Below are 23878 nucleotides of genomic sequence, written 5' to 3' on the forward strand. Positions count from 1 at the left end.
CTCTTCCTCACCCTCTCTACAGCTTCACACATCTTTCTCTCTTTTTCGGTTCAGACCGAGAGTCTCCAACCTGAAACATTAACTCTGCTTCTCTTCCCACAGATGCCACCTGACCTACTGATCATTTCCAGCTTTATCTGTTCTTGCCCGCAGCAAGTTTACCACTGAACAATAAAATCAACATGTCCATAATGCTACACTGATTTCTGCTACTTAAACAGCAGCCAACAGATTGAACACATCTTTTAATTGCTGTTGTGCACTATAATAGCTGCAAAACACAACACAATCAAATACATGTGGAGGAAAGAACTGCAGAGGCTGGTTTAAATCGAAGGTAGACACAAAATGCCGGAGTAACTCAGCGGGTCAGGCAGCATCAAATAAATGCGGCTAAGGTGCTGTTGAAGCGTTAGAATCCGGGACGACTGCGGCATACTGTATTCTACATCTGACCCAGCACTGTCTCACAAAATAAGTTGAAATTTCAATTCAAAATCTATTCAAAATCTTTTGTCTATATATAAGTAAAATCTCATAGAAACATAAAAACTAGGTGCAGAAGTATGCCACTTGGCCCTTCGAGCCAGCACCATCATACAATATGATCATGGCTGATCATCCAAAATCAGTACCCCGTTCCGGCTTTCTTCCCATATCCCTTGATTCCGTTAGCCCTAAGAGCTATGTCTAACTCTGTCTTGAAAACATCCAGTGAATTGTCCTCCACTGCCTTCTGTGGCAGAGAATTCCACAGATTCACAACTCTCTGGGTGAAAAGGTTTTTCCTCATCTCAGTCCTACCCCTTATTATTAAACTGTGACCGCTGGTTCTGGACACCCCCAACACCGGGAACATTTTTCCTGCATCTACCCTGTCCAATCCTTTAAGAATTTTATATGTTTCTATAAGATCCTCTCTCATCATTCTAAATTCCAGTGAATACAAGCCCAGTCAACCCATTATTTCATCATATGTCAGTCCCGCCATCCCAGGAATTACCTGGTGAACCTAAGCTGCACTCCCTCAATAGCAATAATGTCTTTCCTCAAATTAGGAGACCAAAATTGCACACAATACTCCAAGTGTGGTTTCACCAGGGCTGTGTACAAGTTCAATAGGACCTCCTTGCTCCTAAACTCAAATCCTCTCGCAATGAAGGCCAACATGCCATTAGCTTTCTTCACTGCCTGCTGTATCTGCATGCTTACTTTCAGTGATCTATTTACAAGCACACCCAGGTCTCGTTGCACCTCCCCTTCCCCTAATCTGACGCCATTCAAATAATAATCTGCCTTCCTGTATTTACCACCAAAGTGGATAACTTCACATTTATCCACATTATACTGCATCTGCCAAGTTCTGCCCACTCACCCAACCAATCCAAGTCACCCTGCAGCCTCAATGCATCCTCCTCACAGCTCACACTGCCACCCAACTTTGTGTCATCTGCAAACTTAGAGATGTTATATTTAATTCCCTCGTCTAAATCGTTAATATATATTGTAAACAACTGTGATCCCAGCACCAAGCCGTGCGGCACCCCACTTGTCACTGCCTGCCATTCTGAAAAGGACCCTTTAATTCCTACTCTTTGCTTCCTGTCTACCCATGTCAATACCCTAACCCCAAAACCCTGTGCTCTTATTTTGCACACTAATCTCTTGTGTGGGACCTTGCCAAAAGGCTTTTTGAAATTCCAGATACACCACATCCACTGGCTCAAATTCCATCCTCAACATCTATCCTCAAAAAATTCCAAAAAAGATTAGTCAAGCATGATTTCCCCTTCATAAATCCATGCTGACTTTGACTGATCCCATCACTGCTTTCCAAATGCACTGCAAAAACATATAACATCTTTAATAATCAACTCAAGCATCTTCCCCACTACTGATGTAAGGCTAACTGGTCTATATTTCCCATTGTTTAAGAAACAATTAGACAGGTACATGGGTAGGACAGGTTTGGAGGGATATGAACCAAGCGCAGGCAAGTGGGACTAATGTAGCTGGGACATTGTTGGCCGGTGTGGGCGAGTTGGGCCGAAGGGTCTGTTTCCGCACTGCATCACTCTATGACTAACCAAATAACTCGTTTAACTGTTCTGCCATTTCATTGTTTCCCATTATAAATTATAATCATAGAGTCATATGGCATTGAAAAAGACCCTTCAACCCAACTTGCCCATGCTGACCAAGATGCCCGATCTACACAAGTCCCTCCTGCCTGGGTTTGGCCCCTATCTCTTTAAGCCTTTTCTATCCATGCACCTGTCATACAGTCATAGAGTGATACAGTGCGGAAACAGGGTCTTCGGCCCAACTCGCCCACACCGGCCAACAATGTCCCAGTTACACTAGTCCCACTTGCCTGCGCTTGGTCTATATCCTTCCAAACCTGTCCTATCCATGACCATGTCTAATTGTTTCTTAAACGATGGGATAGTCCCAGCCTCAACTACCTCCTCTGGCAGCTTGTTCCATACACCCACCTTTGCATGAAAAAGTTGCCCCTCAAATTCCTATTAAATCTTTTCCCCTTCACCTTGAACCTATGTCCTCTGGTCCTCGATTCCCCTACACTAGGCAAAAGACTGTGCATCTACCTGATCTATTCCTCTCATGATTTTGTATATAAGATCTCCCCTCATCCTCCTACGCTCCATGGAATAGAGACCCAGCCTATTGAACCTCTCCCTATAGCTCACACCCTCTAGTCCTGGCAACAACCTTGTAAATCATTTCTGAACCCTTTCAAGTTTGACAATATCTTTCTTATAACATGGTGCCTAGAGCTGAACACAATATTCTAAATACGGTCTCACCAAAGTCTTATACAACTGCAACATAACCTCCCATCTTCTATACTCAATACTGTGAGTGATGATGGCCAAAGTGCCAAAAACCTTTTTGACCACCTTATCTATCTGCGACTCAATCGACAATAGGTGCAGGAGTAGGCCATTCGGCCCTTCGAGCCAGCACCGCCATTCATGGCTAATCATCCTTGTTGACTCAATCTTCAAGGAACCATGCACCTGTACTCCTAGATCCGTCTGCTCTACAACACTGCCCAGAGGCCTACCGTTCACTGTGTAGGTCCTGCCCTTGTTCGACGTCTCAAAATGCAACACCCCACACTTTTCTCTATTAAATTCCATCAACCATTGCCCACCTGGCCAATCGATCCAGATCCTGCTGCAATCTTTCACAACCATCTTCACTATCTGCAAAACCACTAACTTTTGTATCATCAGCAAACTTGCTAATTTTGCCGTCGGTTCTCATCCAAATCATTGATGTAGTTGACAAACAGTAACGGGCCCTGCACCGAACCCTGAGGCACACCACTAGTCATAGGCCTCCAATCTGAGAAGCAACCTTCCACCATCACCCTCTGCTTCCTTCCATGGAGCCAATTTGCTATCCATTCAGCTATCTCTCCTTGGATCTCATGCAATCTAACCTTCCAGAACAGCCTACCACACAAAACCTTGTTGAACGCCTTATGAAGTTCATGTACACAACATCTACAGCTCTGCCCTCTTCAACCTTTTTAGTCACGTCTTCAAAAAAGTAAATCAGATTTGTGAGACACGACCTCCCACGTACAAAAGCATGCTGGCTATCCCTAATCAGCCCTTGACCATCCAAACGCAACTGCAGTTCCTTGTGTCTCTCTATATTGATATTGTGGATCATATTGTGAAGCGGGATACTTTTTTTAGACTCCACTATGTACAAACATTGAGAGATGCAAACTTTCTCGAGTTTGATTTGTTACAGCTAAACAGTGTTCCAATGCTAAAAAACACATATAATAGTTGTGTTTTAACCACATTATTTCACCTTGGCCAAGATGTTCATAACGTTCATGCTGCATTTGGACACTGTGATATTCAGCACGTCCTTTGAAGAAATGGTAATGGTAGTCTGTGGATCAGGGATGGGAAGGAAGTCGTCACCCGGAATGAGAGCTTTGTCTGCTCTCGTGTTGGTCTTCATCTAACCAGGAAACAGAAATAGACACAAATAATCCAATAAAATACATGAAGTTTGGAATTATACTTTAAGAAAAAGTCATCCCAAAGTTTACTTATAAAACCAGGAAGTAGGCATGGTGGCGCAGCGCTAGAGTTGCGGGTTCGATCCTGACGACGGATATTGTCTGTATGGTGTTGGTATGTTCTCCCCGTGGCCTGCGTAGGTTTTCCCCGTGAGCTTTATTTTACCTCCCACACTCCAAAGACGTACAGGTTTGTAGGTTAATTGGCTTGGTAAAATTGTAAATTGTCCCTTGTGTGTTAATGTGCGGGGATCGCTGGTCGGCGCATACTCGGTGGGCCGAAGGGGCCTGTTTCCGCGCTGTATCTCTAAACTAAACTAAAAATTTGAATCAATGCATCCTACAATGCATCAGCTGTCTCCCTCAGTAATAACTCAGCTCTGATTAATTTAAAATTAAATCCATTATAATCTAAACTTTGAGGTACCGAGATTCTTGGTTATAAACTGGCATAAAAACTTAAATCTGAAGGATCAGAGCAATAAATTCAATTTAAAAAATACCAGAAGAGAAAAAGGTAAGTCGATGTACTTGTGGGAGTTTCAATAAAACAAAACAGTGGTGCTTTTAAACAGGACAGAAATAGTATGAAATAAACATACTGGAAAAAATATACGGTAGACAAAAGTGCAGGAGAAACTCAACGGGTGCAGCAGCACCTATGGAGCGAAGGAAATAGGTAACATTTCGTGTCGAAACCCTTCTTCAGACTGATATACCACTGGATTAGGTTGTGCTGCCCACATTAATAAGATGTGCCCATAATAAAATGCCCCACAATGATCACGTACATTTCTGACTAACTTCAACGTCAGCACATCATAATTTAGGGTTTTTTAGGTTCTATTTCAAGCTTTCAAACTTTCTCAGCCTTTCAAACCTGTCTTGTTAAAATGACATACAAGGTACTGTGCATTAGGTTGACAAGATACTAGTTTGTGCAACAAAGCTTATCCTGATGAAATGGTATGGACATTATCGCCGCCATACAATCTAAAGATCCTCTGCCTGCGTTCGTTTGTTTGTTCATTTGTTCTGGTGAAGGTGCTGTGCTCACGGCAGCCAGACAACAGTCGCCTGTCTTTTTTTTTTCAGGTTTTCGTGTACCTTGTTGTGTGTTGTGTGTAATGTTGTGTTGGCAGACCACTTTCCCTCTGGGGTGAATAAAGTTCTATCGTATCGTATTACCTGCAGATTCAGACTCCATCTTTGCTCTCCTGGGACCACTTGCTCCAGGAGTGGCTCCCACACCGCATTCAGTTCATTATAATAAAGGACCTTTGGATGAAGCAGATTCATTTTATTTCAGAAGCGCACCAAATACACATCGTCTTTCCAGAAATACTCTCTGTACTAGATATATTCTAGATTAAAACAGTTCAAAACAAAAATGTGGTTATATGTATACCTCAATATGTCACTAAGAAGGCTTACAACCAAGGAAACATTTTGAAGAGTAGTTATGTTATAACACAGACAATTGAGCTGATGTATGTTGCCTGTTTTGGTATTGTTAACGATAAATACTGTCCTAAATAGGTGGGAAGAACCCTCCCCTTTTTAAATTTAAGGTTGTGAGATCATATATATTCACCTAAAAGGGCAGGTGTGACATCCTGCCAGTCTGGCACTAGAACCAAAATTGTGCTCAGGTCTTTCAAATGCTTGAGTTGACCCAGCTGACCTTGCAACATGCTCACAAACACCTGGGAAATGGTGTCTAGAGTAGGTGAACACTTCCTCAGAGAAATCTTGCAATAGATTGATAAGAATGATACACTCTATCAAACTCCTCCATCTTCTCTCAACAACTTCCAACAATGATGCCAGTCTCACTGGTCTGTAGTTTCCAGAATTATCCGTCACCCCTTTTGAATCAGGGAACAATATTAGTTGTCCGAGAAGCCAGTTTTCGGCCATTCAATTCACCGTATCAATTAACTGGGCACTTTAAATTGCCCTAATGAAACGTAGAAAATAGGTGCAGGAGGAGGCCATTCGGCCCTTCGAGCCAGCACTGCCATTGTGATGGTGAATGGTAGAATCTGGGGTATCTGGAGAGATGGGAATTTAGGAAGAATAAAATATGTTAGGGGCTGGATTAATATCAATGTGGGCCAATGGGCTTATTTTTGTGTTGCATTTCACAGGGACTTTCGATCCTTTTTCATATTTTTTGATGTTATTTCCAATGTCAACCCTCCACCTGCCCAAGTTATCTTAAATCTCAACACCGAAGCATTAGCAAACCTTCTACACTAGCTTAAGAGTCGGAGTAATGGGACGTTCAGCCCATCATGTCCATGCTCACCTTTATGCCCATCTACACTCATTGCTTTTGCCTGCACTCTGATCATATACTTCTCTGCTTTGCTTTTTTTTTTTAAACTTCCTGTATAAATGCCTTTTAAATGTAATAATGGTACCCAATTCCACCATCCCCTATGGCAGATGGAAAGAGCGTCCATACTTTCAAGAAACAAACAGCCCAATGAACGCAACGGGCCAGGCAGCATTTGGGGAGGGAAATGGACACGAGACATTTTGGGTCAGGGACCGTCTTCAGATTGATGGAGAGAACTGGTAGAGGGAGCTGAGGGGATGGGGTGGGGCAAGAACTGGGACATAGGTAGATCCAGGTGAGATGGGGCTGATTGGCAGACGACTCGGTTGGGGTTGAGAAGGGAGGAGATAATAACCAAGTATGGAGGTGAAAAGTGGAGAAGACAAAAGGGCGCAAATGGTGGAATCTGATGAGGAAGTCATGGAGTGAAACGTAGACCAACAGGAGAAGGGGAGATGGGTCAAGAAATGGGGGATGCAAGGTAGTAATGGGAGGGTGATGTGTGGGTGGAGGGGGTAGAAAAGGTGAAAGGAACTGGGTGACAGAGGCAGGGAGAGCAGAAAGAAAGATGTGCACAGGGGGTTGGGGGTGGGGGTGGTGGGGGAGGAGGGGGGGGGGGGGGGGAAGGATGGGTCGAGAGAAGGATTAGGTTATCTGAAATTGGAGAATTCAGTGATTGTGTTGAGTTGTAGTCCACACAACCAGAATACGAGATGGTATTTTTTCAGGGGTCTCACTCTGGCAGTGGAAGGTGCCGAGGACAAACATGTCAACATGGGAACAGGAAGGTGGCAAGCAACCAAGCTCTCCAGTTGGTACAGGCAAACAGAGTGCATGTGTTTGGGGAAACGGTCCCAGGTCTACACTGGTCTCACCAATGTAGAGGAAGCAACATCGACAGCACCAAATGAAATAGACAATTTTGCAAGAGCTGCATGTAAATCTCTTTCACATGGAAGTGCTGTTGGAGAGACACTAAAAGCTGGAGCAACTCAGCGGGACAGGCAGCATCTCTGAAGAAAAGGAATGGGTAATGTTTCGGGTCGAGACCCTTCTTCAGACTGGTTAAGGATAAGGGAAACGAGAGATATAGACGATGATGTAGAGAGATAAAGAACAATGAATGAAAGATATGCAAAAAAGTAATGAAGATAAAGGAAACAGGCCATTGTTAACTGTTGGAGATTCTTGAATGGGTGTGGCAGAGAAGGTGTAGGGACAGATGTTCACCTCCTGCTGTTGTGGGAGGTGGTGTCTGGGGAGAGGGAGGGGTGAGTGAACCAAGGAGTTACGGAGAAAGCAGAATCTGCAGCAACAGAAAGGGGTGAGGATGGGAAGATGTGACTGCTGGTGGGATCATATAGATGCTGGTGGAAACAATGGAGAATGATGTGGTGGATGCACAGGCTGGTGGGGTGAAGGATAAAGACCAGGGGAACTACATCCATGTTCTGTTTGGGAGGTCAGCTCAGATGTCTTAAATTCAAATCCTCTACCTGGAGAACAGGTGCAGCGGTGAGAGAAAACTAAGCAAGGGATGGCATCCTTGCAAGAGACAGGTTGGTAGGTGTAGTTAAGGTTGTTGTGGAAGTTACTGGGTTGGTGATAGCTTCTATCCTTCACGAGTTCCAATATTGGCCTTGAATATACTCAACAGAAGATTCCATTACAACCTTTGGCAGATAATTCCTTGATTCGTTACATTCTGGGTGAAAAAATACATTGCATCTTTGCATTGAAAGGCTGATCCTTAATATTCATGTCATAGGAGCAGAATTAGGCCATTTGGCCCATCAAGTCTACTCTGCCATTCAATCATGACTAATCTATCTTTCCTCTCAACTCCATTCTCCTGCCTTCTCCCCATAACCCTTGACACACTTATTAATCAAGAACCTATTAATCTCCGCCTTAAAAATACCCATTATGCTGGCCTCCACAGCTGTCTGTGGCAATGAATTCCACAGATTCACTACCATCTGACGGAAACAAATCTTCCTCATCTCCTTTCTAAAGGTTCGTCCTTTTATTCTGAGTCTGTGCTCTCTGGACCTGGACTCTATGTTGTGTTGTGTCAAGAGTTTATTTTGTGCCGTGACTCTATGTAATGTTGTGACTCTAATCCCTAGTTGCAACCATTCCAGACACAAAGAATCTTCCACCTATCTGCCAAGCACTCTATGTGTAATTGTAAAACATACGACTGGCTGGTTACACAGCCATGCAACAAGGGTGCTATTTCACGGCAGATGACAACGACTATACAGTCATCATTTTCTCATCTTCTAGCACTAGACATTAGTCTTGTCAGATGCAAGAAAAGACCGCTTTGAAAAATGCAAAAAGCATGGTCCTTCCTCATATTTATCCTTAACTAATATCACAGAACTAAACGATCAAATCATTTGCTAATTTTCATAAATTGGCTTCTTCATTTCCATCATTATGAAGATTACTACACGTTGGCTGCACATCGCATCACACTAAAGAAACTTTCTATAGGTTTCACTTTATTTGGATTAAAATATATATTGCAGTGCTAAGCACGATATCAAGTATCTAGTAAAGCTGGGCCAGTAAAAAAACATTAATAATATCAATACATTGTGTATCCCAATCAAAGATAAAACAAGTTACCTCAAGGATAGACACAAAATGCTGGAGTAACTCAGCGGGTCAGGCAGCGTATCTGGAGGAAAGGACTAGGTGACGTTTCGGGTCGTGACCCTTCTTCAGTCATCGTCAACAAATGTCATCTTTCCTCCAGAGATGCTGCCTGACCCGCTGAGTTACCCCAGCATTTTGTGTCTATCTTTGGTGTAAACCAGCATCTGTAGTTGCTTCCCACACAAGTTACCTCAAGGGTCATGTTTGAATCAATACTGATGAGTGATGTCCAGTTTTCGACTCGTCCTGAAAACGTTGACTCGGTCAAAAGCAAAGGGATGGTGCTGTGGCCGAGGCCACATTCGAGTGTTACTTTTATTAGTGGAACAATAATCTTGAACGACTCGCCGATCCTTTGATGATTTTCACCAAAGTAATTCTCTGTGGCTTCATCGGCGTCGTCAACTCCCAGGAACCAGTAGTTGCAGTTGTGGACGTCTTTCACAGCCCAGAGGTCCGTGTCCTTGCACACTGGCAGCACACCTTCATTCTCTTGCACTTTAGGCCTCATCACAGACATGATTGTCATAACAGTGTTTAGAATGATAGGAGATACCTTAAAATAAAATAAAATAAAATAAAACTCTCCAGTAATAACAATCATTCACTGGTTTAAGATTAGATGCAAGGCGATATATTAGAAAAAGTATAATTATACTGAAGATCAAAAATAACAGAGTTTAACTATCATATCGGGAGAAATTAAAGATACTGATACTGGCAGAATTCAGTTGTAGTACGAAAAGACAGCAATTTTGTACACTTACCCCATCCAAATATTATTACATTTATTTCTGAATTAGTGACAAAATAAAAGAACACAGCACAGTATGCAAAAGAAAGCAACCTTCTCACCTTTAAGTTTATCGGTTCTACTTTAAGACTGATATCTTGTGGCCCTGAAGTGGGCTCAACGAAGTCCAAGAACAAGGAACAAGGCTGCAACACCTGGAATGCACAACACCACACAGTCACAACACAGGAGCAAATGCTGAAACGTGATCAAAACACAAGGTGCTGGAGTAGCTCCAGCAACCTCGTCATCCCATCCTCGTCCTGAGCTATTATTGTGGTTAACCAAGTGTTGTCAACTATTTTGGGCGACACAGCGTTAGAATTGCTGCCTTACAGCGGCAGATACCCAGGTTCAATCCTGACTATGGGTGCTGTCTGTACGGAGTTTGTATGTTCTCTCTGTGTCCTGCGTGGGTTTTCTCCGGGATCTCCTGATTCCTCCCACACTCCAAAGATGTACAGGTTTGTAGACTAATTAGCTCCGATAAAAATGAAAATGGTTCCTAGTGTGTGCAGGATAGTGTTAGTAGAGGTGAAAGATTGCAACCTTCACGTGGTCCGACCTGTTTCGACGAATGCAATCAACCTGGCGTGCACAATCAAATAAGATCAAATAGAACAAGTTGTCCTACAACTTTAGGCTGTGCACGCCATACGCAAGAAGAAGAAGATAGTGTTAGTATGCGAGGATTGCTGTTTGGCACGGTATCGGTGGGCTGGGGGGCCTGCTTCCGTGTTGTATCTCTAATCTAAACTAAACTAAAGATCAGCTGGTCATACAACAAGAGGGGAGAGAATGGACAGACAGCTTTTTTTGTCAGGGCCCATCTTCAAACTGATATGAGTAAAGGAAAGAAAGCTGGAAAATAAAGATGGGCTGCGGCAACGCCTGGCAAGTGATAGATAGATAGATGGATACAGGCAAGGGGGCATTGATTGGCAGATGGGTGGAATAAAGTGACAAAGGCAAGAGATGAAGAACAGACAAAAGGATGTCGGATAAGGAAAGAAGAGGAGAAGCGAATTGTAAAGCCGGAGGGAGGAATGTGGGTGGAAGGGGACAGGGGAAGATAAAAAGAGGGACTCGGAGATGGGAGATGTGTATAAAGGAGGGGAAGGATGTGTTGTAATTCTACCCAACTCCATCACATCCTCTGGCAGCATGCCTGAGACAACAACCATGTCTGTGCAGAAAAACCTCCCATCAATTCTCCCTTCAAACCCTCTTCTCTTATCCTAAAGCCAGGACCTGAATCATGGGGAAAAGTTGTAGAGCAAGTACTCCACATAGTTTTGTGCAGCCTTTAAAGATCAGACCTCAGCCTCATTCACTCCAGGGAAAACAGCACTAGCCAAGCCTACCCAACCTTCCCCTTCAGTTCAGGCAATTCCTCCAAACTCTCACCAGTGCACACACATCCTTCTTACATTGGTGGCAAAGTGGTGCAGCCTGAAAGCACCGGGTTCGATCCTGACTATGGGCGCTGTTTATGTGGAGTTTGCACATTCTCCCTGTGACTACGTGGGCTTTCTCCGGGTTCCTTGCACACTCCAAACATGTGCATTTGTTGGTTAATTGCCCCGAGTATGTAGGATACAGAAGTGGGATAACATAGAACTAGCGTACGGCGTGGACTCGGTGTGGTGAAAGGACTGTTTCTGCGCTGTATCTCTAAACTCTCATTGTGGTGACCAGAATTGCTTACAGTACAAGTACAGTAATTACTTTACAAAAACCTTGTTTGTACCGTTGTTATATTTGTCCCTCTCTTCGCCTGGAGGAATGGACAGGCCAGAATCTTTAGGTCGCTGACCAATGCAATCATTCTTCGACATTGTTTTTCATGGATTAACGAGAAGTCACACAGGAGAGAAACAACAAGCGCAGGGGCGTCAGCTTTCGACAGGTTTGCCACAAACACAACCTCAGGGTTCATCATCATTGCTTTAATGTTCATCCTTCGATTTGGAGAGTCCACAGCTAGAACAAGATAATAAACGTTAAGGTGCATGGCATCAATGCAAGGTTCCCAAAAGATGAGCAAGACCTATGTGCAAATTCTTAGTGCAATAATATTATAATCTGAAGAAGGGTTCTGACCTGAAACATAACCTATTCCTTTTCCCCAGATGCTGCCTGACCTGCTGAATTGTTCCAGCACTTTGTGTCTACCTTCAATATTATACTTCAGTCTGTTGACTGAACTTTTATATTGCAAATTAAAAGATTCTATTTAGCTCTGTGTAACATACTCAATGAGCAATCAGGGACATATAAACCTATCCCATGTAAAAGATTTGTTACGGAACATAACAGAAAATTAAGTATCAAAATAGTTGTGCAACATTTACTCTAGTAACAGCATTCTGAAAAAGATAGATTTGGATGATAAATTAACCTGAAGTGATGGTGTTATTCTACTGCCTGAACAACAGAGGGTGGTGAATCTGTGGAATTCATTGCCACAGACGGCTGTGGAGGCCAAGTCAATGGATATTTTACCGTGGAGATTGATAGGTTCCTGATGAGTATGGGTGTCAGAGGTTATGGGGAGAAGGCGGGAGAATGGGGTTGAGAGGGAGAGATAGATCAGCCATGATTCAATACGGAGTAGACTTGATGGGCCGAATGGCTTAATTCTGCTCCTATCACATAAACAGAAGATTAATGCACAAGAACAGAATGATGTTACATCCTTCATTTAATTTAAGTATAATGTGAACAAGGAGTTAAATACTAAGTGAAGTTTGTTAAATGTGAAGTGGCTGTCCCAATAATATTTCTGAACTGCTCCAAGCTTCTAGCCCCACGTCATTCCTTTCAGTCGCTGTCTCACAGCATCAGAGAGGCAGTGGCGCTCCATGCTGGGATTCTGAAGAAAGTAATTAACCTTTATTAAATATTGAAAATAATTTCTATCAAAGGTTAATGATAAAATTAATTCCCCCAGAAGTTGAATTCCATTGATAGACACAAAATGCTGAAGTAATTCAGCGGGGAGACAGCATCTCTGGAGAGAAGGAATGGCTGACGTTTTGGGTCAAAACCCTTCTTCAGGCTGATCTCTTCAGAGGGTCTTGACCCAAAACATCACCCATTCCTTCTCTCCAGAGATGCTGCCTGTCCCGCTGAGTTACTCCAGCATTTTGTGTCTATCTTTGTTGTAATCCTAAACAGCTGAGTTACATAATAGGGTTATAGATATGGGTATCACTGTTCTCCTAACATATACACAAGAGAAACTGTCCAGCATGTTATGTCAAATGTGTAGGAAGGAACTGCAGATGCTGGTTTACATCGAAGATAGACTCAAAAGGCTGGAGTAACTCAGCGGGACAGGCAGCATCTCTGGAGAGAAGGAATGGGTGACGTTTCGGGTCGAGACTGCTCTTCACTCCGAGTGAAGATGGGTCTTAACCCGAAACGTTATCCATTCCTTCTGTCCAGAGATGCTGCTCGTTCCGCTGGAGCTGCCCGTTCCGCTGGAGCTGCCCGTTCCGCTGGAGCTGCCCGTTCCGCTGGAGCTGCCCGTTCCGCTGGAGCTGCCCGTTCCGCCGAGCTACTCCAGCAATTTGGTTCTGTTATGTCAAATGTGGTACAAGTTTACAGAGAACCATTTTTTGGAAATGTGTTCAGGGAAGGTAAAATGATTTGTACTTGGGACATGTAGAAAGTTATTCTCACCAGTGCTGGGATGAGACTTTCCCGTCTGCTTTGGATGCAACTGGACGGATTTATCATTTGTCTTTTCAGGAATAGCTTTGATGAAGAAATCTGCAACGTCCACGAGGAACTCCACGCTGGCACATATGTATAAATGCTCCAGTAGAGCCACGATCGAGGTCTCGTCCTCCAGCTGACTGTATTGCAACTCAATCATCACAGTTTCCCCAGAGCCTTGCTTTTTCTCAATCATTCTGTAGGGAAGTATGCCAATAATTTATACACAATCCACGTCACAGTAAAATATTATTAATGCTACACATAACTACTAGAGTTTAGTTTAGATATGCAGCATCGTAACAAGCCCGTCAGCCCACCGATTCGGCAACAACCACCCATCACCACACATGTTCCATGTTCTCTCATCCACTCTCTGCACACTAGGGGCAATTTACAGAGACCAATTCACCTACAGACCCGCATGTCTTTGGGATGTGGGAGGAAACCAGAGCACGCAGAGGAAACCCACACAGGCGCAGAGAGAATGGGCAAACTCCACACAGATAGCACCCTGTCACGATCGAACCGGAGTCTCAGGCAGCAGCTCCACCAGCTGCACCAGTCCACTACCCCTAAATCGTCTGAGGTTAGTGACCTCAGCAAATCGACCGTGAGTACTGATGCAGATAAGAGGGTGAGAGAGTGCCAAAAGTGAACCATGAGAAGAGAATAAAACACACAATTGATTCTGACCTCTGGGTAACCTTCTCAACCCCTCGTCTTAGATCATCCAGTGTACATGTAGTAAGCTTCATATCAAACATCAACGAGCCGTCGGAGATCATCTTCCCTGAGGCCGTGGTGAGATGCAACCTGAACTCGCCCAGGGGTGAACTTCCCTGGCGTTGCACCGATCCAGTGGCCTTCGTTGGGCAAAACAATAGTGACAAAGCCATTCAGTGCTCAGAATATCCAACTCAATTAAACAAACACATCACACCAAATCAGTAATAGTGTGCATAAATGGCAGAGTGCAAGTCTCAATCTACACAAAGGTGCTAGTTATACAAAAATGGCAGCCAGCTAGAGATATTGGAATCCCTTTATCATCGTTGCTTTTTTACATATCTTTCATTAATTTGTTCTATATCTCTCTACATCACCGTCTATATCTCTCGTTTCTCTTTCCCCTGATTCTCAGTCTAAAGAAGGGTCTCGACCCGAAACATCACCTATTCCTTTTTTCCAGAGATGTCGTCTGACCCGCTGAGTTACTCCAGCACTTTGTGTCTATCTTTGGAGTCCTCACTTTGTTATTCCGCCCAAGGACATCGTGGGTGAATGTGTCACTTGGAGGATAAGGGGGGTTGGAGGAATAAGGGTGGGCAGCAAGAAAGATGGGGGCAAAGGGGTGGCAGAGCTAGTCTGGGTATGGGCAAAGATGGCATTGGGGTGTTGGGGAAGACACAGATCAGGAGACAAAGAAAGGGAAGGCCTGGATAGAGTGGATATGGAGAGGATGTTTCCACTAGTGAGAGAGTCTAGGACCAGAGGTCATAACCTCAGAATAAAAGGATGTACCTTTAGAAAGGAGATGAGAAGGAATTTCTTTAGTCAGAGGGTGGTGAATCTGTGGAATTCCTTGCCACAGATGACAGTGGAGGCGGTCAATGGATATGTTTAAGGCAGAGATTGACAGATTTTTGATTAGTACGGGTGTCAGGGGTTAAGGGAAGGCAGGAGAATGGGATTGAGAGGGAAAGATAGATCAGCCATGATTGAATGGTTGAGTGGAGACTTCTTCGGTCGAAGGTCCTTATTCTGCTCCAAGAACATGAGATGCTGTTACGTTGTCTAAAGAAAATGTCACTGAAACAGTCTGATAAAGGAATCTGAAGAAGGGTCTTGACCCGTAACGTCACCTACTACTTTCTCCAGAGCTGCTGTCCGATCCGCTGTTACTCCAGCTTTTTGTCTCTATCTTAAAGGTAAGTGCAGTCTTTCTGAGCAGGAATCGGCTGATGCAAAGATGAGCTGACTAAACTAGCTCAGTAAAACATCACGCTATATAGTCTTCGCACAATTACAATGTTCAAAAGCATTTGGACAGGAATGGCATCGAAGATACGATTGAAGCAGGCAAATGGGATTATGTAGATACATCAGCATGGATGTTGGGTTGAAAGGGCTCAATTCTGTGATTCTCGGGACACATTCCTATGTAGGGGAAGGGGAAGGAGGCGACTTCTGTGAAAACCTAATGCCATGTGATATTGAAAGCTTGATAAAGACAATAAAGGAAGCCTAGAGATACTATACACACCAAAAACCCTATTGCAGGGAAGTCAATGCAAACATCACACATGCATTGCGATTGAGGCCCTTCAGGAGTATATACTGAAATTCTCTGCCACAGAAGGCAGTGGAGGCCAATTCACTGGATGTTTTCAAGAGAGAGTTAGAAATAGCTCTTAGGACTCAATGGAATCAAGGGATATGGGAAGAAAGCAGGAACGGGGTACTGATTTTGGATGATCAGCCATGATCATAATAAATGGCGGTGCTGGCTCGAAGGGCCGAATGGCCTACTCCTGCATCTTTTTTCTAGGTGTCTATACGGTGTAAAGGAAGTCTTCATTTACCCAGTTTCAAAACACCAATGCTTGCCCCCCAGAATTAGCTGTGTAGCTTTGAACAATTTGGGATGTAAAACAAAACCTTCAAAAATGGGTCCTACCTGTTTGAGATCTTCAGTGTACAGCATGATGGACAGGGATTCAAACTTGAAATCAAACTTCAAGGTTTCAAAGGGCTGAGGTTTAGCTGCTGATTCTGCACGGCACACCTCACCCCTGGTCCCGTGTGGGGGCTCTACAAACAACAGGGAAAACCATCATCACAATGCATTTGACAAATCTGCATCAAAATAAACTAAACTAAACTAACTTTGCAGTTTAGTTTAGTTTTGTTTAGAGATACAGTGTGGAAACAGGCCCTTCGGCCCACCGAGTCAGCGCTGACCAGCAATCCCCGCATATTAACATTAGTCGACACACCCCAGGGACAATTTTGATATTTACAAAGCCAATTTACCTACGTACTTGTACGTGGTATGAAAGCAACGATCTTGGAGAAAACCCACGCAGGTCACGGGAGAACATACATACTCCGTACAGACAGCACCCATAGATGGGATCAAACCTGGGTCTCTGGCCCTGCAAGCGCTGCAAGGCAGCAACTCTACCGCTATGCACCATTTAAGGTAAAAAACAATCCTCATTAAGGATAGCACAATTACCATTGCTCTTACACGTGATATTATTTTTTGATGATAATACAATAACACTTTCCGCAAAAAGTGGCCTAACACAGGTAGTTCTGCTATAAAACATGACTTCATGGTGCGAATAGGATATAACGCAATTAATGAAATAGTGATTTCTATTTGTTTTAAGCAAGCATAATTACTGGAGTAACTCAGCGGCTCGGACAGCATCTCTGCAGAGAAGGAATGGGTGATGTTTTGTGTCAAGACCCTTCTTCAGTCTCGACCCGATACATCACCCATTCCTTCTCTCCAGAGATGCTGCCTGCCCTGCTGAGTTACTCCAACATTTTGTGTCTACCTTCGATTTAAAATTTAAACCAGCATCTGCAGTTCTTTCCTACACAAGCATCTATATAATTAAAATTCTGATCTTGACCACTTCCTGTTTGCACTGCATATTGATTTTAGAAAACACGCTACCACTTACGGCTGTGATTTTGGCCATCTTACTCAGAGTCCCCCTCCGCTGAGCAGGACAAGAGGATTTTTCCCATCGATGAAAAATAAAAGACTTATTAATGTTTAAAAAATATTGAGATTCTCTCTCCTGTCAATCACGCCATGACGACTACGCCCCTTCTGGTGGGAGGGGGGAGGGACTATAAAACCCGGAAGTGTGGAGGTGCCTCAGTTCTCTGCAAGATGGGGTAGCGACAGGTCACGACTCTCAATCTGAGCTGTGAATAACACTGAACACATGTCTACTAAACTGTGAGTGGTTTTACTGACCTGCCAGTGCCCTTAATGTGGTTTGAAAACACAAAAGTGTTTTATGGTTTGAAAATGCAGGGACAGGCAACATCTCTGGAGAGAAGGAATGGATGACGTTTCGCATTGAGACCCTTCTTCAGACATTTTCTCCTGAAGGTGGTCATTGGAATTGACAAGAACCACTTCTACTGACAATTATACAATTTTACTTCGGAGTCACGTGAGTGATTCCGTGAAGAACCCGCTCAGCACGCATGCGCGGCATTACGTTCAGCAGAGCAACAGCGGCACAGCGGGAGTCAGGCGCTCCCGCTACGGATGTGAAAGAACGGACCGTCAGGTAAGCTGAGGTCAGGTTTTTCTTTCACAGGGAGCCTTCTGCTTTCCGGCAGAGAAGAAAGGCTCTAGAACAAACCTGTCCCCCGCTCGACTCCACGGAGGAGCGTTCCATCTAGGGGGGGGGCAGCAACAGAACAGACCTGTCCCCCGCTCGACTCCACGGAGGAGCATTCCATCTGGGGGTGGGCAGCAACAAGGCGGTAGGACCGCTTACCGGGCGGTCCGCTATCTCGGCACCGTGCCGAGCCCAGCCCGCTAGCGCCTGAGCAGCGGGCTGGAAGTAACGCCACAGAAGAGGCGTCCGGCCGGTGGCTCCGACTTGTCGGACGGGACGTCTTTCCACCCGCACGGGGGGAAAGACAGCCACCTGAACAGACCTGCCCCCGCTCGACTCCACGGAGTAGCGTTCCATCTGGCGGGGGCAGCAACAAGGCGGTAGGACCGCTTACCGGGCGGTCCGCTATACCCTGACACCGCGTCCGAGCCGAGCCCCGCTAGCGCCTGTGCAGCGGGCTGGATGTAAAGCCACAGAAGAGGCATCCGGCCGGTGGCTCCGACTTGTCGGACGGGGACGTCTCTCCACCCAGGCGGGGGAGAGACAGCCGCCTGAGTCGCATGGAGCGGCTCTTGGAGCAGGAGCTCCAGCGAGGTGCACCCCAGGAGGGGCGCTCTCGCAGAGGGAGGTCAGGCACTCCCTCCACAGTGCCTTGTGCACTGTCCATTGCTTCCTCCTTTCCAGAAGATAGCTTTGGTGACCAGGACTGAAGATCTCGGGAGTATGCAAGGGGTGCAGGAACAGGAAGAGCTGCTAGGTGTGGTGGACAGCTACGTGGCAACCCCACGTGCAGGAGGCCGTTAAAAGCCTGACGTCAGCCATCACATCGTTTTCCTCGTTCCGTGTACAAATACGGAGATGACCACAACCTTCGTAAACAAGTCATAAGACCTGCCATAAAAATCCTACATTTGCGGGGTTGTGCATACCCCAGCCACTGAGCCAGACCCACTGCTCTTTGGCAAAAACCTCATAAAGCATATGAAGGACATGAAAGAGGTTTTACAAAACTTTCGGCTCATGAGGGCAGGGCCGGGACGAGCAAACCAAAAACAGTAATTCCTACGCAGCAGCACCCCATCGCGTCCATCAGTCAACGTCTACCATATGGGACTGATGAAAGCTTGGGGTCCGCATTCTATCACCGAAAGTCTTCTTTAGACCAGGGCCCAGAGCGGACCCCATGGAAAATGTGCCACCCCCCCAACGTCACCGCCACGTCAGACAACGTGCAACACTCGTTGGACCGGCAGGATACAGAAGAATACCCATAACCATGGAGGTAGGTGGGTCTGGTTCCTACCAGTATATAGAGTAATACTAACACATGGGAGTCTATACAATACAATACAATACAATTCAATTTATTGTCATTTGGACCCCTTGAGGTCCAAACGAAATGCCGTTTCTGCAGCCATACATTACAAACAAATAGACCCAAGACACAACATAATTTACATAAACATCCATCACATTGCTGTGATGGAAGGCCAAAAAAACTTCTCTCTCCACTGCACTTTCCCCCCCGATGTCAGAGTCAAAGTCAAAGCCCCCGGCGGGCGATGGCGAATTGTCCCGTGGCCATTATTGCCACGCCGGGTGATGCAAGGTCGCACACCGGGTTCTAGATGTTAGAGCCCCCGGCGCGCGCTCGCAGAGACCCGCCGCCATTCCAAGCCGCGCGGGGCGGTGCTGTAAGGCCCCGCTCCAGGAGCTCTTCAACCCCGCAACTCGGGCGGGAGAAGCCGCCGCTGCGGAAGCCCCGAAAAGCGGTCTCCCCAGCAGGGACCCGCGGGCTCCCGGTGTTGCCGTCCGCCAGACCCGCAGTTGCAGCCTCCGAAACTCCGGGGGTCGGGTGGTAGCAGCGCTCCACCACAGCTCCACCCGCTCGGACTCGGCCAACTCCGCGACGGTGAGGTGAGTATTCGGCAGCTCCACAACTGGAGCCCCAGGTCATTCCTGTTGGAGGCCGCTCCACGTTGCAGCCCCAACGACAACGGAGACCCGACAAAGAAAAGGTCGGGTCTCCCGTGCAGGGGAAAGATTTTAAAGATACCCCCTCCCCCCCCCACACACATACCCCAACAAAAAAAATAACAAAAACTACATAAAAACGAGACCAAAAAAAAAAAAAAACACAGACGGACTACAGACAATAGTCGCGCCGCCCACCAGAACAGATACAAATACATTCATACTAGAAAAATTGCCACCAGGTCAACATTCACCCCAGTGGGTATTTTCCCCTCTCCGTTAAAGAAACGAGAGGGACAAGCTGAACTGGTGAGACTAATTACAAAGGGTATCATGGGAAAACCTGAACCCTTGCAATTCGTATTAAATATATTCGCTAAACCCAAAAAAGATGGTGGATGTCGCATCATCATTGACTTAACTTCACTAAATATGTTTGTTAAGTACATACATTTCAAAATGGAACCGGTTGTTACTGTCAAACAACTAAATTCCAAAGGATACTTCATGGTAAGCATTCATCTTAAGATGTTTACTATTTAGTACCATTCACAAGGATCATCGCAGATACCTGAAATTTACCTGGATGGGGCAGCTATAGCAGTCTAAAGCGTTACCCAATTGGATCACATCAGCCCAAGATTGTTCACGAAGACACTAAAACCAGCTCTGACAATATTCAGAAGGCAAAAACATATTGTCATGGCATATCTTGATGATATCTTAAATGGTAGGCAAGACCATGGAATTGACTATGTTAGCTGTATCAGCTACCAAACACTTATTCGAAACCCTGGGATTGTCTTACAACCAGATAAATCTATGTTGAAGCCATCCACTATCATGGACTACTTGGGCTTCACAATTAATTCAGTCTACGTGACTGTAACATTGCCAAGAGAACGTTTGGCATAGTTTCAGCCTATTATCATCACTAACCCTACGTCAGTTATCCAAACAGATGCCAGTGCTCAAGGCTGGGGAGCAACTAACTCTATATCCAGCACAAGTAGTAGATGGACTAACCCAGAGTCATCGTTACCACTTACACTGGGCATTAATTATCTAGAGATGTTGGGTGACTTTTATGGTTTAAAAGCATATGCATAAATATGCATCACTTGCATGTACGGTTACAAATAGATAATACTACGGTGGTGGCCTACATTAACCATATGGGCGGCATAAAATCGATATCATGCGACAAATTGGTCAACACAATTTGGCAAGGTGTGTCCAAAGACATATTTGGCTATCAGCAACTTACCTGCCAGGTAAGCTAAATACAGTGGCAGACACCAGGTCACGTAAATTTAATAACAACATCGAATGTATGTTAAAACCCAAAAAAAAAAAAAAAAAAAGTTATCAAGCAATATCTTCTTCTATGCATTTCCTCCCTTCTGCCTCATCAGTCGGGGACTACGCACAATTCAAATGGACTCTGCTTCAGGTATTTTGATAGTACCCGACTGGCCGACATGGTTCCCAATACTCCATGACATGGTTGTTGAAGCTCCGATGGTATTCCCCAGTGACCCAGAGTTATTAACACCCAATGTCGGGAGCAAGCCACCCGTCCCATGGAAAAAAAAAAAAAAAAAAAAATCAAACTCCTGGGTTGCAGATTCTGCACAAACCACTTCTGGGACTGGGATTATCATAACAAACCGTCGACACCATGTCAGCATCCCTCCGAACATCCACTAAAAAACAGCACTTGTCCAGCATCAAAAAATGGGAGAAGTACTGCTTGGATACAGGGACCACCTACTCAACCGCTACAGTTACCAACGTACTGGAATTCCTGGCGAACCTTCACCACGATGAAGGACTCAGCTACAGTGCCATCAACACAGCTAGAAGTGCCCTGTCTGTCTATTTAAAACAAGCTCCAGGACAACAGGCCATGGGGTCCCACCCGCTGGTGGTCAAACTAATGAAGGGTATTTACAACTCTAACCCCCCTAGACCAAGGTACACCCATACATGGGATGTCAGTATGGTCCTGACATACCTCAGAGGATGGCCACCAGCCAGATCCCTCAACCTGGAACAATCTATGCTCAAAAACACTCATGTTGATGGCACTTGTATCTGCACAGAGGGTCCAGTCACTACACCTATTGCGACTGGACAGCATGCTCACAGCTCCAGACCAGATCTCGTTATCCAGAGACTGATCAAACAGTGCAGACCAGGAACACCTAATCCAGTCGTGGAATTCCGGGCTTACCCGCCAGAACCACGGTTATGTGCCATGACCCACCTACATAGACACAACCAAAATATTCGAGGGAGATGAAAAGCCTTGTGGGTCAGTCATAAAAAACCTTATGGTGGGTGACGAGCCAAACCATTGCGAGATGGCTCAAGCAGGTGCTAAAAACTGCTGGGATAAACACTAACATGTACAAATTTTATTCCACCAGGGCAGCATCCACGTCGACGGCTAAAAGAAAGGACGTGCTTATAGACCACATCCTGGCTACAGCAGGACGGTGGGGGGAAATACCGTTCAGAAATTCTATAATAAGCCGTTGGCAAAACCTGTTTTGTTTGCAGAAAAGATTTTATAGACTGCAAATATTTAATTTAAGCCCAGGAGAGCAATTTAATTTCTTTATTGTTATTGTTAAAAAATACCATTGTGTTTTTCTACAAACAGATTCATTGGTTGATTACAATAACACACTTCCTCCCTCAAGGACTTCGGCAGTGCGTGAAATAATACCTGTTACACGGTTTGAAATCACAGAGCTTTGAAGTCTTCACGGAATCACTCACGTGACTCCGAAGTAAAATAGTAAGATTAAACGAGAACTTACCAGTTTGAAGTTTGATCTGTATTTTATGAGGAGTTACGATGAGGGATTACGTGCCCTCCGCTCCCACCCTCAATAATATGGGTCAAACTGATAAACTGATGTCTCCTTGTCTTTACTATGTTTACTTCAATAACTGTGTCTATCTGTGATTCCACACCGCTGCTTTGAAGTATGCCGCGCATGCGTGCTGAGCGGGTTCTTCACGTAATCCCTCATCGTAACTCCTCATAAAATACAGATCAAACTTCAAACTGGTAAGTTCTCGTTTAATCTTACTATTATACTCTATGTAACAATGTAACATGCAGCCTTTAGTATTTTTAGTTTGCAGTAGCAAAAATAAACACTGCTTTTGAAAAGACCATTTTTGAAAATCTTCTCGCAGATCACATTATTTTGAATCTGTGACTCTCTTGCACCTGTTCCTGTTTGTCATTGATACAATTGTTTTTACAACATGATTATCTATAACATGACGTTTCTCCCCCTGAACGCAAGGGTTTTCTCCGAGATCTTCGGTTTGTAGGTCAATTGGCTTGGTACAGGTGTAAATTGTCCTTCGTGGGTGTAGGATAGTGTCAATGTACGGGGATCGCTGGTTGGCATGGACTCAGTGGGCCGAAGGGCAGTATCTCTAAACTAAACAAAACGGAATCTATTATCCAGCTTAACATTTGGGCTGCTGAATGGGGAGTTTGTATAGTGGGGTCGAGGGTGACATAGGTTTCAGCAGTGACCTCACCGACACTTGCAGTAGGGTGAACTTGTGTGATGTGTTTTATTTACAGTGGTAAAGAAGTTCAGGACCACATGGTCCTCGCTGTCAGAGCACACGTGCGATAGCGCTGGCGATCGCAGACTTGTCCCGCAACTCAGTCTGGTTTTGAAAGAGGAGATGCGGCAATCGTAGGCGTCTCCCTATAGTTCACCCTTGCCTCGAGCAGGCGTTGGCAGTCTCAGGCTTATCCTGGCAGCTCAGCTTTGGGGTTTGAAGAGGCGACACTGGCGTTCTCTGGATTATCCTGTCGGCTCAGTCTTTGGGTGCAGTCCCTCATTGTCCGTGGGCAGGAGGAGGCACTGGTGCCTCAAGTTTGCCCTGGTCTT

General features: G+C 45.0%; 1 protein-coding gene across 3 annotated transcripts in view; it reads right to left on the minus strand.

Annotated features, from left to right (window-relative positions):
* The window catches only part of vps13c (vacuolar protein sorting 13 homolog C), a 294729-nt gene that overhangs the window by 111096 nt on the left and 159755 nt on the right, over positions 1–23878 (minus strand). For all 3 annotated transcript variants that reach the window (XM_033014961.1, XM_033014960.1, XM_033014962.1), the window contains 8 exons: positions 16277–16410; positions 14293–14462; positions 13561–13793; positions 11624–11856; positions 9936–10028; positions 9271–9636; positions 5258–5347; positions 3853–4008 (listed from right to left, as the gene is read on the minus strand). In XM_033014961.1, the coding sequence (XP_032870852.1) occupies positions 3853–4008; positions 5258–5347; positions 9271–9636; positions 9936–10028; positions 11624–11856; positions 13561–13793; positions 14293–14462; positions 16277–16410 (1475 nt within the window). The remainder of the gene's footprint in view (positions 1–3852; positions 4009–5257; positions 5348–9270; positions 9637–9935; positions 10029–11623; positions 11857–13560; positions 13794–14292; positions 14463–16276; positions 16411–23878) is intronic.

Source organism: Amblyraja radiata, chromosome X, assembly GCF_010909765.2.
Source record: "Amblyraja radiata isolate CabotCenter1 chromosome X, sAmbRad1.1.pri, whole genome shotgun sequence".
In the NCBI taxonomy this organism is placed as follows: domain Eukaryota; kingdom Metazoa; phylum Chordata; class Chondrichthyes; order Rajiformes; family Rajidae; genus Amblyraja; species Amblyraja radiata.